This window comes from Bos taurus, chromosome 4, assembly GCF_002263795.3.
Source record: "Bos taurus isolate L1 Dominette 01449 registration number 42190680 breed Hereford chromosome 4, ARS-UCD2.0, whole genome shotgun sequence".
Lineage (NCBI taxonomy): Eukaryota > Metazoa > Chordata > Mammalia > Artiodactyla > Bovidae > Bos > Bos taurus.
The window spans coordinates 95,137,585-95,153,054 of NC_037331.1; the positions used below are offsets into that span (position 1 = coordinate 95,137,585).

At 35.9% G+C, this 15,470-nt stretch overlaps 1 protein-coding gene across 8 annotated transcripts in view; it reads left to right on the top strand.

The window, feature by feature from the left end:
• Positions 1-15,470, top strand: part of MKLN1 (muskelin 1) — a 391,857-nt gene that overhangs the window by 287,508 nt on the left and 88,879 nt on the right. For all 8 annotated transcript variants that reach the window (XM_024990572.2, XM_024990571.2, XM_059885486.1 and 5 more), the window contains 1 exon segment: positions 2,329-2,394. In XM_024990572.2, the coding sequence (XP_024846340.1) occupies positions 2,329-2,394 (66 nt within the window).

Sequence of the window (15,470 nt, forward strand, 5' to 3'; positions counted from 1 at the left end):
GCGCTCAGCCTTCTTCACAGTCCAACTCTCACATCCATACACGACCACAGGAAAAACCATAGCCTTGACTAGACGGACCTTTGTTGGCAAAGTAATGTCTCTGCTTTTTAAAAACTAGTGTAGTAATTCTAATAAGAATAAATGCTAGTATGTAAAGAGTCTGATGTGACTGAACAACAACAGTTAAATATAGACGTTTATATTAAGCATCCCAGTGATTTTGGAGCTTTAAACCTTGCGTCACACACTCTTTCTTTGAGCTATAGGCACTAGAGGACATTTGATGCTAATGAAGACTATTTTTATCAAAGCTTAAAATCTGATCTTGGGTGTGATATTCTTCATTGACCTGTTTTCATATGGGAGAGGTTTTTGTCACTCCTTCATTGGCACTCACTGCTTTGTCAGATGGTTAACATAATGGAAAGTGTAGCAGTTCTTGAATGCAACTACTTATGGTAAAGGAAGGCAGTTCTGTGGATGTTCAGCTTTCTTCCTCTGGTCTTCATACATTGTCACAGCCTTCGTTTTGTTTCTGAGAAAGCTTTCCCAGATAGTGTTAAACATCAATATACTGGAGAAAATTGCTTATGAACCTCCATAAGTTCTGAGTTACATTGGCATCATTTTCCTGTTTTATCAGTCACAAGGTAATTTTCTTCAACAATGAAGAAGCATGTTTCTTCAAACATGCTACCACGTGTTTGCTACATGTGGTAGCAAACAAACAGATTGCAGCTGTATATCTGAAAGCTAATGGATTAAATATATAAAATGCAAGCATACTGACAATAAATTTATTTTAGTGTTTTCTTAATCTGTTCTTGAAAGTGGTAATACTGACTTTACTGATTGGAGAGAAGAAGGAAGAAAAGGGCAAAACTTCTACAGTAATGAGCTGCAGAATCTAAACCTGTCTTAAAAAGGAGAGAGAATTTGCAGGAAACTTCTGATTGATTAGTGCTTGAATATAGCTTCAGTTTTGCATCTTATGTATAATATATTAGAACTGACATTTCAGTCTTTTTCATAGTATCCCGGTGAAATCAGTAGAAACTTGGATGGTCCCTATTTTACATAGGAGAAGGCTGGTTCAGGGAAAGTTATTAGCTAATGTAATACATTTCAATTAATGGGAGAGTTGCAAAGAAAAATTCAGGTTTTTCAAGTTTACATCAAGTAAGGCATTAGAATCTTGTAGCTGTTGAACCATGGAAATGAAAGTTTATCTTCATTTATGTAGGATCTGATATAAAGTAAGATTAAAGTTGAATAATAGTTTTTTCCTACTGAAGTTTAAAATTTTCACCCATTGTATTTATTTATTTGGCTGCATCAGGTCCTAGTTGTGTCTCGCAGATCTTTGTTGTGGAATGAGGGATCTTTCGTTGCAGCGCTCGGTTTCTCTGTAGTTTGTGCCCCGTCTTACTTGCCCTGCAGCATGTCGGATCTTTTCCCAACCAGGGTTCGAACCCACGTCCCCTGCATTGGAAGGCGAATTCTTAACCCCTGGATCAGCAGGGAAGTCCCTTCACTGATTATATTTAAACCTGCCTATTAAGCTCTGTGATGTGTAAATAAGAGTCAAAAGAAAGCAAATCTTACATTTTGTCACACAGTGCTACTCAAAGTGGTGGATTATGTGGAAACTGATTTCTGAAATATTGGAAAACAAAATATATACAGCGAGGAAATTATCATTAATGTAAAACTTGATAGCATCATAGTTATCAGTAGCTAGTTTAATGAACTTTAAAACTGCTCATTAGGGACTTCCCTGGTGGTCCAGTGGCTAGGACTACATGTTCCCAATGTAGGGGTCCTGAGTTTGAACCCTGATCGGGGAACTAGAACCCCACATGCTGCAACTAAGACCCAGTGCAGCCAAATAAATAAGAATAATTTTTTTAAAAAATAATAAAAATAAAACTGCTCATTTTACCAATAAACCATGCCTAGAGTTATAAGACCTGCAGTCTAATTCTGTAATTGTTTCCCACCTTCACTTTGTCACTCCACTAGTTTAGAGATTTTATGTTTTTGTTGGAATATCCTATGTCTTTGCTGCTTAATGGCATTGGTTCTAAATAAGTTGAAAGTAGCTTCCAGTGCATTAAGAGCCTGAAAGCCTGCAATTAGAAAAAAAGAGCAAAATAATTATTATAAATTTAGTTATAAGTAATATTATTTCTTCTATGAGTCCTCTTATTCTTAATATTGAAGGAATAAGTGTGTGCTATTTTCAGTACTCATTACAGACTTATGAATGAAGTTACTCTGGATATGTAGTTGTTACTTCTTTTAAAAAATATATTGTTTCTACTTCAGGTGATGGAGAAGATAACCGGCCAGGAATGAGGGGAGGTCATCAGATGGTTATTGATGTCCAGACAGGTAAGGACTACTTCGAATGGAAAGCAGATTTTTTAAAAAGTGATACATTATTAAATATCAGATACTCGTGAATATATATACTTCTTTCCATTCCTTGCAGAGGTTACATGTTATTGGCCATAACCAGGTATCAAAGAAAATAGGCATTAGCTTCAGATATAACCAAAACCAGGCAATGGCACATCAGCCTGGGGAGGCTGCTGCACAGATGAAATTAGAAAACCTAGAAGAAATGTATTGTGCAGACCTTTATGTGTGTGTGTGTATAGTTTTATATGTGCTTGATTTCACAGTTAGCTGGAATATTTCTTGATTTTTAGTGCATTTATATATATTATTTTATTTTTTAACTTTACAATATTTTAATGCCATAGTATGGGAATTGTAGTAAAAGAGAAATTAAGGTATATTTTTAAAGGGAGAGGATATAAAATTAGGTAGCCTAATGTTGGTAGATCCATTAATTGCTAAACACTGTCCCCAGGTGTATAAATAATTTGTTTTAGTTAATCTTTCTTGCCTTTTTAATTTTCTGTAACTTGATAATACAAATTTTCCCTAGGTTTCTAAAGCCTAGAACAGCTTAAATACTGTTATATTTAGAGGTTAATGCTAAAATTATAATTGGCTTCAAATTACCATCCTGAGAAGCAAATAGTACCAAGAATTCTGTATAATTTTATTTTATTTAGTTTTTAAAAAAACTTTACCACATAAAATGCCAATATTCACCCAAATAATATTTTACTTGTAATAGAAACTCTGTTTTATTAGTATTGTGTTATGCTGACAGTAGTTCTCCAGGAATAGTCTTTTTGATTCATAATTTTAAAAAATTATTGCAGTGCAGATAATAATGATCTAGGCATTAACATTATCACACATGTTTTATAAGTAAAAGGAGAAATTATAATATTTTATTTAAAATCCACTGCTAAATTTGTAGAATAACTTGTGAGTTTTCTTAGTATTATTAGGGTCTCTTTGGAAAAGGTTCATTTGAGGCATAGGAATTTGCTTTCCTAGTCTTAGCTTCTCTTCCCAAACCCCTTCCTTCCCACAGAAATAGGTTTGACTCAGCTGTAGTCTTAAGCATCTTTTTTTTCTACCTGAGAGTTCAATAAATAATGCATATGCTTATTTCTCAGAGAACCAGATCTATATATGTTGATTTTTTTTAATCCAAAAAAGTTAAATTTATATGAAAAAAGAGGTAAAATTTTGTATTTAGATTGTCTACAGTAGCTTTTTTCCTCTTTTGAACATACAGTGGAATTTATAATGCCGTTCCTTTTTTTTCTCAGTCACGATGAAAATATTATTAGGTCCTCCTTTAAAAATTGCTAAGAAAATACTAAAAAAGAGTGTTTGTTTGGAAAGCTACTTTTATTTCCTAGATAAAATGCTATTTTTCTTAAATATGAAAATAATGTGGTTTACTTTAACATTTAAAGTTTTCCTTAATCAAGGAGCAGAAGGAATTTTCATAGTGCTTTCTGTGTTGCTTATTATGGAATGTGGCCTATATAAAATAGGTTAAAGTACATGTGTAACAAAAGAGAAAGATTTTCTTTTTTTGTAACCCATGATATTTGAGAATGGAAAATGAGAATATTCAAATAATAGGCAGATGTCCTAAGAACTTGGTATAAGCAGAGACATTTAAAATTAAAATCTGACTTTTCGGGTCAGAGATCCTTGAAGTAAAATACTTACAACATATAGTGATAAAGATCCACATTTTTTTGGTAATATCTTGGTTTTATGAATTAAGAGGAGGATTTCAGCAGACTCTTGTTAGTCATAAGATCCTTATCCCTACACTCCCTTTAAAAAAATTCTTCAAGGAAAGGAAAAGAGTTGTTTCAGTATTTACTTCATTTGCTTTAGAAACTATAAGAAAACAATGACTTAAAGTAAGTCATTGTAAATAAGTAAGAATGACTTACAGGCATGGGATATATTCCAGATGGAATCTTTAAAGGATTAATTTGTCATAGCTTCTGAGGATTTATTATAGATTAACAAAGATCTACAATGAAAAATTGACCAGTATCCGTACTTCTGTTTGAGGACTGGTTTATAGAAGTGTAATAAAAGTACTTTGTGAATATATTTTTGAGCAAATATTTCTACCATAGGAAATTTAAAGATTTATCTATCAATATGTCTGTATGTGGATGTGTGTGTTCACTCAGTCGTGTCCAACTCTTGCTTCCCCATGGATTTGTAGTCCACCAGGCTTCTCTATCCACTGTGCCAAATAGAGGGATTTTAACTTAGAGCCATTTTGTATCTGTTTCAGTGATTTTTTTTTTTTTTTACCCCCCTAGACTTCCTAAATGCTGGGTCAGGCTTTATTTAGGCCCATGCTGCTTCCCAGGTGGCTCAGTTGTAAAGAATCTGCCTGCCAATGCAGGAGACACAAGAGAGATGCAGGTTTGATCCCTAGGTCAGGAAGATCCCTTGGAGGAGGACATGGCAGCCTACTTCACAGTATTCTCACCTGGAGAATTCCATGGACAGAGGAACCTGGTGGACTATAGTCCATGGGATTGTGAAGAGTTGACACGACTGAGCATGCCCACATGCATGTGATAATAAAATGAGATTTTGAGCCTTTAAAAGAGGAGCCAAAAACTTAAAGTCTGATAAACTAAATAATCATGATAGTCAAGTAACAAAAAGTTGTCCATAACTCACGTGAGTTGATGGTCAGTGTTATCATTGCTGCTTATAGTGTGGAAATAATACTAAGTGAATGGTGAAATTCAAGGAGTTTAACCACATTCCAATAATCCTTTGTGTGAGTGATAGGGATGGTGTGTAAAACTTATTGGTGAGGAATTCTTCCTTTTGAGATACACACATACACACACATATATATATACACATACACACATGCATACATAGTAGGAGTCAGACATGACTGAGCGACTTCACTTTCACTTTTCACTTTCATGCATTGGAGAAGGAAATGGCAACCCACTGCAGTGTTCTTGCCTGGAGAATCCCAGGGACGGGGGAGCTTGGTGGGCTGCCATCTGTGGGGTCGCACAGAGTCGGACATGACTGAAGTGACTTAGCAGCAGCACACATATATGCATACATACATATACATATATATACACACATACTTACAAATGCTAACATTGACTAGCACTGAACAACTTAGAATTCTTTTAATGTTACCTTCAGTACCAGTGACCTATTCCTTTACATATTTTTGTTGATAACAAGTTGTCATTTTTTTAATAGTGTAATTTAGGGCTTCCCTGGTGGCTCAGGTGGTTAAGAATCTGCCTGCCAGCACAGGAGACCCAGGTTCAATCCCTGGGTCAGGAAGATATCCTGGATAAGGAAATGGCAACCCACTCCAGTATTCTTGCCTGGAGGATTCCATGTACAGAGGAACCTGGCAGACTACAGTCCATGGGGTCGCAAAGAGTCGGACACCACTGAGCGACTGACACACACACACACACACCACACACAGACCTGGCAGACTACAGTCCCTGGGGTTGCAAAGAGTCGGACACCACTGAGCGACTGATATGCACGCACGCACGCACGCACCACTGAGCGACTGATATGCACATGCACACACATATAAACTAGTGATGCAGTTAGGATTGGAATCCAGATTGAGGTAGAGGAGGAATGCAGCTTCTGAGGATTCAGGTGTCTAGAAACAGAGATAAAAGTAAGGCAAGATGCCTAGGACTCAACCAAGTCAGAAAAACCTTTGTACTTTCATAAGATTCTAGAATTGTGGTTTAGGTTAAGTTTAAACATGTGTTTGCTTATGAGGTAGGTAATCCAGGAATCTGCTATATCAAGAGAAAACAAAAGGAATTTTTAAAATACCATTCAAAAGTCTAGTAACTTCTATGCCCTGGCATTCCCAATCTTTTGTTTCAGCTAACCCTTGCTGTCTATAGTCCTTTTTATTGCCATGCTCTATTCTTTTGGTATTTCTTTGTTTTCTTAGATGAGGCTTCATAAGTGGGCTCTAAGGAGGCCCATGATACTCTTGAAATGGTATGTAATATTTTTGTCTGAGTTTGTGGAGCTTTCTGGGAAGATTCATTACCTATTTATTTTTTAAAGGATTAAAATACCTCATAAGTTTTGACATTCCACAGTAAGTAAATACTGCTGGTATTCATATAAAATTTCAAATGAAATTTCTTGCTCTGTGTAAGTGGTATTCATATTGAAATAATAGTGTTTACAAAGTAAACTCTTGCCAACCTTTCCTCTACTCTTGTTTTTTTTTTCCAGATTATATGCTGCTTGGTATAAGGTGGTGGGTGAAGAAGAGAGTATAGGGAATAAAGTCAGAGAGGTAGTGATGGGAGATTGTGTTGTTTTTTTGTAAGAACTTTAACCTTTATTCATAGTGAGAGATTAATGAGAAATATTGTTGGGCTTTGAGAAATGTTACTGTTAATACTTGACTTTGCATTTTAACAAAACAAATTAGATGATGGGCAGAAGTAGTGAGACCTTTTAGGAAGCAGTTCTTACCAGAGAAGTAATGTTAGCATTGGAATTTACTAGAGTGGTGATCATAGTGATGAGAATTAATCAAATTTTGGGTGTATTTTGAAGATGTCACATACAGCTGACAGGATTTACTGACAGTCTGGATGTGAGTGAGTGAAAGGAGTAAAGGATAACTCAAGGTTTTGATCTGATTAATTGGGAAAATAGTATAGCCTTTCCCTAAGATGGGTGGAAAAAGAGGATTAAATATGGTCTGTTGTTCAGCAGGTTGATTTCAGACAGGTTAAGTTTGAGATTCCAGTTACAAATCCTAGTTCAGTTCAGTTCAGTTCAGTCTCTCAGTCGTGTCCGACTCTTTGCAACCCCATGAATCGCAGCACACCACGCCTCCCTGTCCATCACCAATTCCTGGAGTTCACTCAGACTCACATCCATCAAGTCAGTGATGCCATCCAGCCATCTCATCCTCTGTCGTCCCTTTCTCCTCCTGCCCCCAATCCCTCCCAGCATCAGAGTCTTTTCCAGTGAGTCAATTCTTCACATGAGGTGGCCAAAGTACTGGAGTTTCAGCTTTAGCATCATTCCTTCCAAAGAAATCCCAGGGCTGATCTCCTTCAGAATGGACTGGTTGGATCTCCTTGCAGTCCAAGGGACTCTCAAGAGTCTTCTCCAACACCACAGTTCAGAAGCATCAGTTCTTCGGCTCTCAGCTTTCTTCACAGTCCAACTCTCGCATCTATACGTGACCACAGGAAAAACCATAGCCTTGACTAGACGGACCTTTGTTGGCAAAGTAATGTCTCTGCTTTTGAATATGCTATCTAGGTTGGTCATAACTTTCCTTCCAAGGAGTAAGTGTCTTTTAATTTCATGGCTGCAGTCACCATCTGCAGTGATTTTGGAGCCCCCAAAAATAAAGTCTGACACTGTTTCCACTGTTTCCCCATCTATTTCCCATGAAGTGATGGGACCAGATGCCATGATCTTCGTTTTCTGAATGTTGAGCTTTAAGCCCACTTTTTCACTCTCCACTTTCACTTTCATCAAGAGGCTTTTTAGTTCCTCTTCACTTTCTGCCATAAGGGTGGTGTCATCTACAAATCCTAGTAGATATTTCTGATAAGTGGTTAGATATATTATTTTGTGTTTCAGAAGACAGGTCCAGGCTGAATAATCATTTCCTTTTTTGTGTTTGCATAGAACTTTGTTCATCCTATTATTTTTACTATAGTGATTTCCATATTGTTTTAGAATTGCTTGGGTAGATGTTATGTGTCCCATTGCTCTCTCCTTTCTATCTCCCATCCCCAGTAGTCTTATTGTGGCCGAGGAGGGGAGAGAGAGGAATCTTGCATTATTTATTTTTGTGGCCCCAGAGCCTGGTATGGAGTATGTACTAAATATTTGTTGAATTTAATCAAAATTTTGAAATCCATTTTCCTTTGAATGGAAAGAAAGATATTTATTTAGAAACTACATTCTTACATTGCTTTAAACCTTGGTGAGCAGATCATGTCATGATGCCGTTTGTTTAATATGCTAATATTTTTGAGGTGAATTTACGTTATTGATTTTATTCTAATATATTTAAAATTTCTGATGATTGTTCTGTATATAGACTATATTATCTTACAGCTGTAGTTTACTACCTTGGGATCTAGGTAGAAAAATAAAATGTTTTATAGACTTTGTGTTTTTTTAGGGTAACATTTGGTGCTTTCTGGATTTAATTTGAGTGTAAGAGAATCTGGGATATCTTTGGGATTTTTTTCTCTACAAATTCTTCTATTTCTATTAGAAAATTAAAAGCATAATTTACCAAGGTGGTTTCATATACTTTATTTCATTATGTATTCTTATAACTGCTACCATTAGGTTGATTTTAATCATCTTCTAAGATGCATTTATTGTTAAGTCTTAGAAAGAACCTTTTCTAGTACAATCTTATTGATATAACAATCAGATATAGTGGTTGGAGGTTGAGTTTGTGGGAGGGAAGTGTGTATGTGTATTTGTTAAACATATCTGGATTTCAATCCTGATTTTTTTTTTCCCACTGACTTTTTGTTTGATCTTGAAGGAGTTATGATGATGATTAAAATAGGAATAATTGATTTGTGGGAGTTAAATGAAATAATTTATAATATAAATACATACTATTTATATGCAACATTAACATACAAATACATACTTATTAGTTCTTCTGAGAGAATTTGATGTAAATTTAGAGGTCTTTTTTTTTTTGATGTAATCTCACAGTGGAAATATTTTTAAGCAGATTAAAAATTTTTGAAAAGCAATTTAAAGCAAGCAGTTTTGAAGGGAAAAAAAATATCTCACCCGTAATTCCACATTCTAACCAGTATTATTTCAGTATATTTGTTTCATCTTTTGTATATATTACCCTTACTAATGTTTTAGAAAGTAAGGGAAACTATAAGTATACTTTCATATTTTTAGAAAAAAATACTGAAAATCATTTTAAGAACTTTCTCGTAAGAATTAGGTAGGTTGTGACTTTCCTCAAGTAGAATTTGAAGAAACCAGAAGTTCTGTCTTTATAAAGTTGGTGCCTACGTAATGAAGTATAGAGAAGTCCAGTCCTTATTTTAAATACGCATTTCGAAGATTTCCTGAACAGGGCTCTTAATCTGTTGAAATTATGTGTAATATTTGGTTTGCATATTCATTTTTCTGAAAGAGAATCCATGAATTCAGATCATCAAAGAGTTAAGAACATTTTCACTAGACTAAAACGTTTTCTTCAAACCTGAGGAGTAATATTTATTGAATACCTACAATATGTAGAGGTTGGGATTAGAACTTTAATATGTTCATTTATTTTATTTACTACTGGAAAGGTAGATAATCCTCATTATACAGAATAGGTGATGTTGTGTCCAGAGCTGTGGAGCTGGGATTTGAACCTAGGTCTGTAGGACTGTCTGGCTCCAAAGCCTGTGTTTATGTTGCTGTTACCTTGGTGATTCTTAGATTCTTATGCTGAAGATACAATGAAAATCTCCAGTATAATAGCAGAAAAGAGAAAACACAGTAGATGTGAGCTAAATCCTGAGACCTTAGCAAGTATTAAATATATAAATAGTAATAAAGTATATAACTTCACTTATAAAATACCATAAAGTGAAATTGAAAAGGATAGTTAATTCCTTTACATTCTTATTAAAAGCTATTGCAGATATAAAGAGTAAGGAACAACAGCTTTCTTAATAATTGCTAACATTTATTGAGTGATTGCAGTGTGCCAGGTATTTAACTAGACTAAAACTTCATAGAGCTTATTTCAGCTTCTTTGAAGTGACTTGTATTTCGGAGCAATTATTGATTCCCCGTGTTTCATGTATCTTGTTTTCTTAAATATTAAAAATGTAATAGTCCTTAAATTTTCTTTTCCTTTTTCAGTCTGTAGATCTTTTTTTTTTTTTTTTTCAATTTTGCTACAGCTCTAAGAATTTAAAAGTACATGGAGGCACAAATTTTACTCTAATTTTCAAAGTTTTCTTCTAAGTGAATTCTGTTGTTATTACTAGAGAAGGAATGTTGTATTTTGTCCTACTTGGAAGAGCATGTCAATTTTATTGATCATAATTCCTACACCTGGCAGTTTTCCACTTACATTCTTCAACTCTGAGTTGTGTTTCAAGTCTGAATAAAATAAGGCGAATAGAAAGACAGAAAAGACATGTCTGTTTTGCTTCAGAGTGGAAGTCTGTCCAGATGAAAACTTCATTGCACCAGGCAATTCTTTGTTCAACTCTCATTGAATTTTAAGAACGTACATTACCAGCCTTTTTCTGACTTAAGCAGAATAGGTGATAAGATTTAGGCAAAACCCCAGTATTTGATATCTTTTAAAGAGTTAAAGAAGTTGCTGGAAAGAGCCTTCTATGGAAATCTGAACCTGACTGTTCTATATACTGTATATGTAAAGTTCTTCTTTTTTTTTTTTTTTAAATTCTACATAATGATTTTCCTTGATGTTCTTTAAAGAAACCATTGAAGAAAGTAGGTAAACATGGGCTTTAGTTTTTAAATACAAATACATTCATATGGCTGTATTTCTATAACTACATGTGATGGTATATTTCTATAACTACATGTGACACAAATCTGTTTCTTTCATATGGTTATCAGAAAGGAATTCTAAAATACAGCCCTAGTATAAAGTATATTGTCATAGGCAGAAAATACAACCTTTTAGCATGGAAATTGCAATATGTTGAAATAACCCAAAAGATCAGTCTGTAGTTTTGTAATCATAGCTTTGCGTAAGAAATATAGCTCTTTTTAAAGAGAGACAGATGAATCCAGTTGATAATCTGCTGGGTCTTGAGCGTTCAAGAGAATGGCTAAAGAAAGTAAGGTTAAAGAGCACATAAAGTATCTTTTTCCCTTCTAATTTATTCCTCCCTTCAAAAATTCTCATGTCAATCTAAGGTCTTGGCTACATTTTCAGAGGGATTAAACTCATAAACTAAATGTCCTGACAGAGTTCATTTAACCTTGGATATAAGTTTGTGTTTCTTAAAAGCTTTTTAAAAAATTTCACTTGTTTTTCTATTGTATTACACTAGAAATTAAGCTAACCTCTTTTACAAGGCTACTAACCCTCCTCTTCCCTCTTCTTTTTGAGACTTGAATTAAAAAAAAATTTTTTTAAATTTTGTTTTGGGGTATAGCCAATTAACAAACAGTGTTATGATAGTTTCAGGTGAAGGCTGAAGGAACTCAGCTGTACATATACATGTATCCATTCTCCCCAAACTCCTCTCCCATCCAGCCTGTCACATAGCATTGAGCAAAGTTCCTGTGCTATACAGTAGGTCCTTGTTGGTTATCCATTTTAAATACAGCTGCATGACATTAGATTTTTATCTGAAATTGGGCCCATGGTATGTCAGTCCTTAGTATATGCATTCTGTACTATTTCAAAGTGGAAAAATTGATTTAATTACGAATAGTAGTGTGCCATCTTGTGGAGGATTATGCAATTAGCATAGTCTAAGAATCAGAGGAGGATAGATACTGAAGTTGGGCTTGTAAAATAAAAAGCTTGCTTCTTTGTGCAAAATGGTGTGAAGACACTGATGTGACAACATTTCTACCTTATTTGTAGTATATGTGAGATGTATAGGTTAGTACTTTTGGTAGTGAGTAGTTGTAGGGTTTATCTAGTACTGATATCGAAAAAGACCTGTGCCAAAGAATATGGCTGCATTTTAACTTTTGTGGCTGAAGTAATGACTGATTGGTGATTGATCCATTTAGTCTCTGAGAATGAAATTGGCTTGATATCTTTAACATTGGCTATTGTTGATCACTTTATTCCCAATCTGCTTCTTGGCTCATCCTTTTTAGTAAGCCCATATGCTGCAGGTTCAGATCTGACCATGTCACATCTTTGCATAAGATCTTCTGTGGATCTATACTGTGTGTAGTTGTTGTTTAGTCGCTCAGTTGTGTTCTACTCTTTTGTGACCCCATGGACTGTAGCCCACCAGGCTCCTCTGTCCATGGGATTTCTCAGGCAACAGTACTGGAGTGGGTTGCCATTTCTTTCTCCAGGGAGTTTTCTTGACTCAGGAATTGAACCCGAAAACCCGCATCTCCTGCATTGACCAGAGGATTCTTTACCTCTGACCTACACGGGAAGTTCATACTGTCTGGAGTCAAGTTCAAAACATTTATGTTGCCGTTTATCCCATTTCATGATCTGTCTGCTGCCTGTCTTTATAACTTAACTATATTCCACTACCTTTTTTGTTCTTTTAAAATGAACAGTGTGTTTATTCATCACACAGTTTTCACCATGGTACGTGCATTATTGAATTCTCGTGATAGCTTTATGAGATAGGTATTCTGTCTAATAGAATTTTAGAGCTGAGGAAACCAGTGGTTAAGGAATGTGGTGTTGGTTCCACAGCCATGGTGGTAGAGCTGCGATATCATTCAAGGTCTGCCTGGCTTTAGATTCTGTGTCTTTTAAAACACTTTTTGTGTGGTTTTTCTGTTTCTATACCTTTATTTTACTTTGTACCCTACTTGAAAAAGTCCTCTTCTCTTTCTTTCATTCTGTCAACAAAGCCACCTTTTGATGCATAGGTCAGATACCACTTGTCACCATGAAATCTTCCTGGGTCCCTTTCCTTTTGTGAACTCTCATGGTGATCTTTTACCTTTCTTATGGCACTTAGTCTATGTTGCATTGTGGTGATTTATGTACTTGTTTTATGTTGGTGGTGTTAAGTTGCTAAGTTGCATATGACTCTTTGTGACCCCATGGACTACTACTCCTCTGTCCTCCACTATCTCCTGGAGTTTGCTCAAATTCATGTTCTTTGAGTTGGTGATGCAATCTAACCATCTCATCCCCTACTACTGCTAAGTCGCTTCAGTCGTGTCCGACTCTGTGCCAACCCCACAGACGGCAGCCCACCAGGCTCCGCTGTCCCTGGGATTCTCCAGGCAAGAACACTGGAGTGGGTTGCCATTTCCTTCTCCAATGCATGAAAGTGAAAGTGAAGTCGCTCAGTCGTGTCCAACTCTTCGCGACCCCACGGACTGCAGCCTACCAGGCTCCTCCGTCCATGGGATTTATCAGGCAAGAGTACTAGAGTGGGGTGCCATTGCCTTCTCCAGTCTCATCCTCTACCACCTCCTTTTCCTTTTGCTTTTAATCTTTTCTAGCATCAGGGTCTTTTCCACTGAGTCGGCTCTTCCTAATGGGTGGCCAAAGTATGGGAGCGTCAACATTTTATATTCTTCACTAGATTGTAAGCTCCTTGAGGGTAGAGACGATGTCATCTTTGTTTGTTTTTTTTTCTCTAAAGCGTCTTGCCAATTCAGGTTAGTACTGAGAAAATATTGACTGAACATTCCCATGCGTCTGGGAGAAATAGTCTCTGTAGCCTATGCTCCTTTAAGAAAAGACAATAGAGAAAGGGCTGCTGCTTGAGGAGGATTTACTACCCTATGCATGTATATGAATTATTTAAAAATTTCTTTTTAAATTGGAGGATAATTGCTTTACAATGTATTAGTTTCTACTGTACAGCATTGTGAATCAGCTGTACGTATACATATATCCCTTCCCTGACATGAGTTAGAGCAAAGTCCCGGAGACAGTGAAGGACAGGGAAGGCTGGTGTACTGCAGTCCATGGGGTTGCAAAGAGCTGGACACAACTTAGCAACTGAATAACAACAACATTCCCTCCCTCTTGAGCCTCCCTATCATCCCTCCATCTTACCCCTTTAAGTCATCCCAGAGCCCTGAGCTGAGCTCCCTGTGCTGTATGTAGCAGCTTCCCACTGGCTCTTTTATACTTGGTGGTGTATATGTTCTAGTGCTACTCTTTCAGTTGGTCCCACCTTTTCCTTCTCTTACTGTGTCTGCAAGTCCATTCTCTACATCTGCGTCTCTATCCTGCCCTGCAGATAGGTTCATCAGTTACATTTTTCTAGATTCCATATATGTGCATTAATATACGATATTCGTTTTTCTCTTTCTGACTTATGACAGTCTCTAGATTCATCCACATCACTGCAAATGACCCAGTTTCTTTCCTTTTTATGGCTGAGTAATATTCCATTGTATATATGTACCACAATTTCCTTATCCATTCATCTGTCGATGGACATCTAGGTTGCTTCCATGTCCTGACAGTTGTAAATAGTGCTTCAGAGAACTTTGGGGTACATGTGTCTTTTGAGTTACGGTTTTCTCAGGGTATATATCCAGTAATGGGATTGCTGGATCATAGAGTAGTTTTATTCGTAGTTTCTTAAGAAATGTCCACACTGTTCTCCATAGTAGCTGTATCAATTTATGTTCCCACCATCAGTTCAAAAGGATTCCCTTTTCTCCACATTCTCTCCATCACTTATTGTATGTAGATATTTTTGGTAATGGACATTCTGACTGGTATAAAGTGATACCTCATTGTAGTTTTGATTTGCATTTCTCTAATAATGAGCAATGTTGAGCATCTTTTCATGTGTTTATTGGCCATCTGTATGTCTTCATTTGAGACAAAGGTCTGCTTAGGTCTTCCACCCATTTTTTTAATTGGGTTGTTTGTTTTCCTGATATTGAGCTGCACGTGAATTGTTATGTAACCTATAAACATGAGAGTAGACATCAGTAAACCAAGCTACTGCCATGTTGCAAATAATAACATTTCCTTTTTTTTGCTTTCTTCTCACTACAGTTCTATCTGGTTATTTCTATAATCTTTAAAAGTTTTTTTATTCTTTATGTGTTAAATAATATTTTTGCTGGTGTTCATTTCTAGATATTTTTATCTCCGAGTGATTTAACTTAAATGATTAGATGATTTAATTAAAATTGTGTTATGCATTTCATTCAGGTATGTCAGAAGGTCCTGTTTCTATCTTGATTCATTCAATTTTACTATTAAACTTTTAACTGGGACCACAAAGCATTCACAAACAAGAATGACATCTTGGATTAATTCCCTTGGGATGCTTTGCTCTGTGCCAGATTTTATTTTGCTCAGCTATCAATGAGGCTGTTGTGGAAATGTG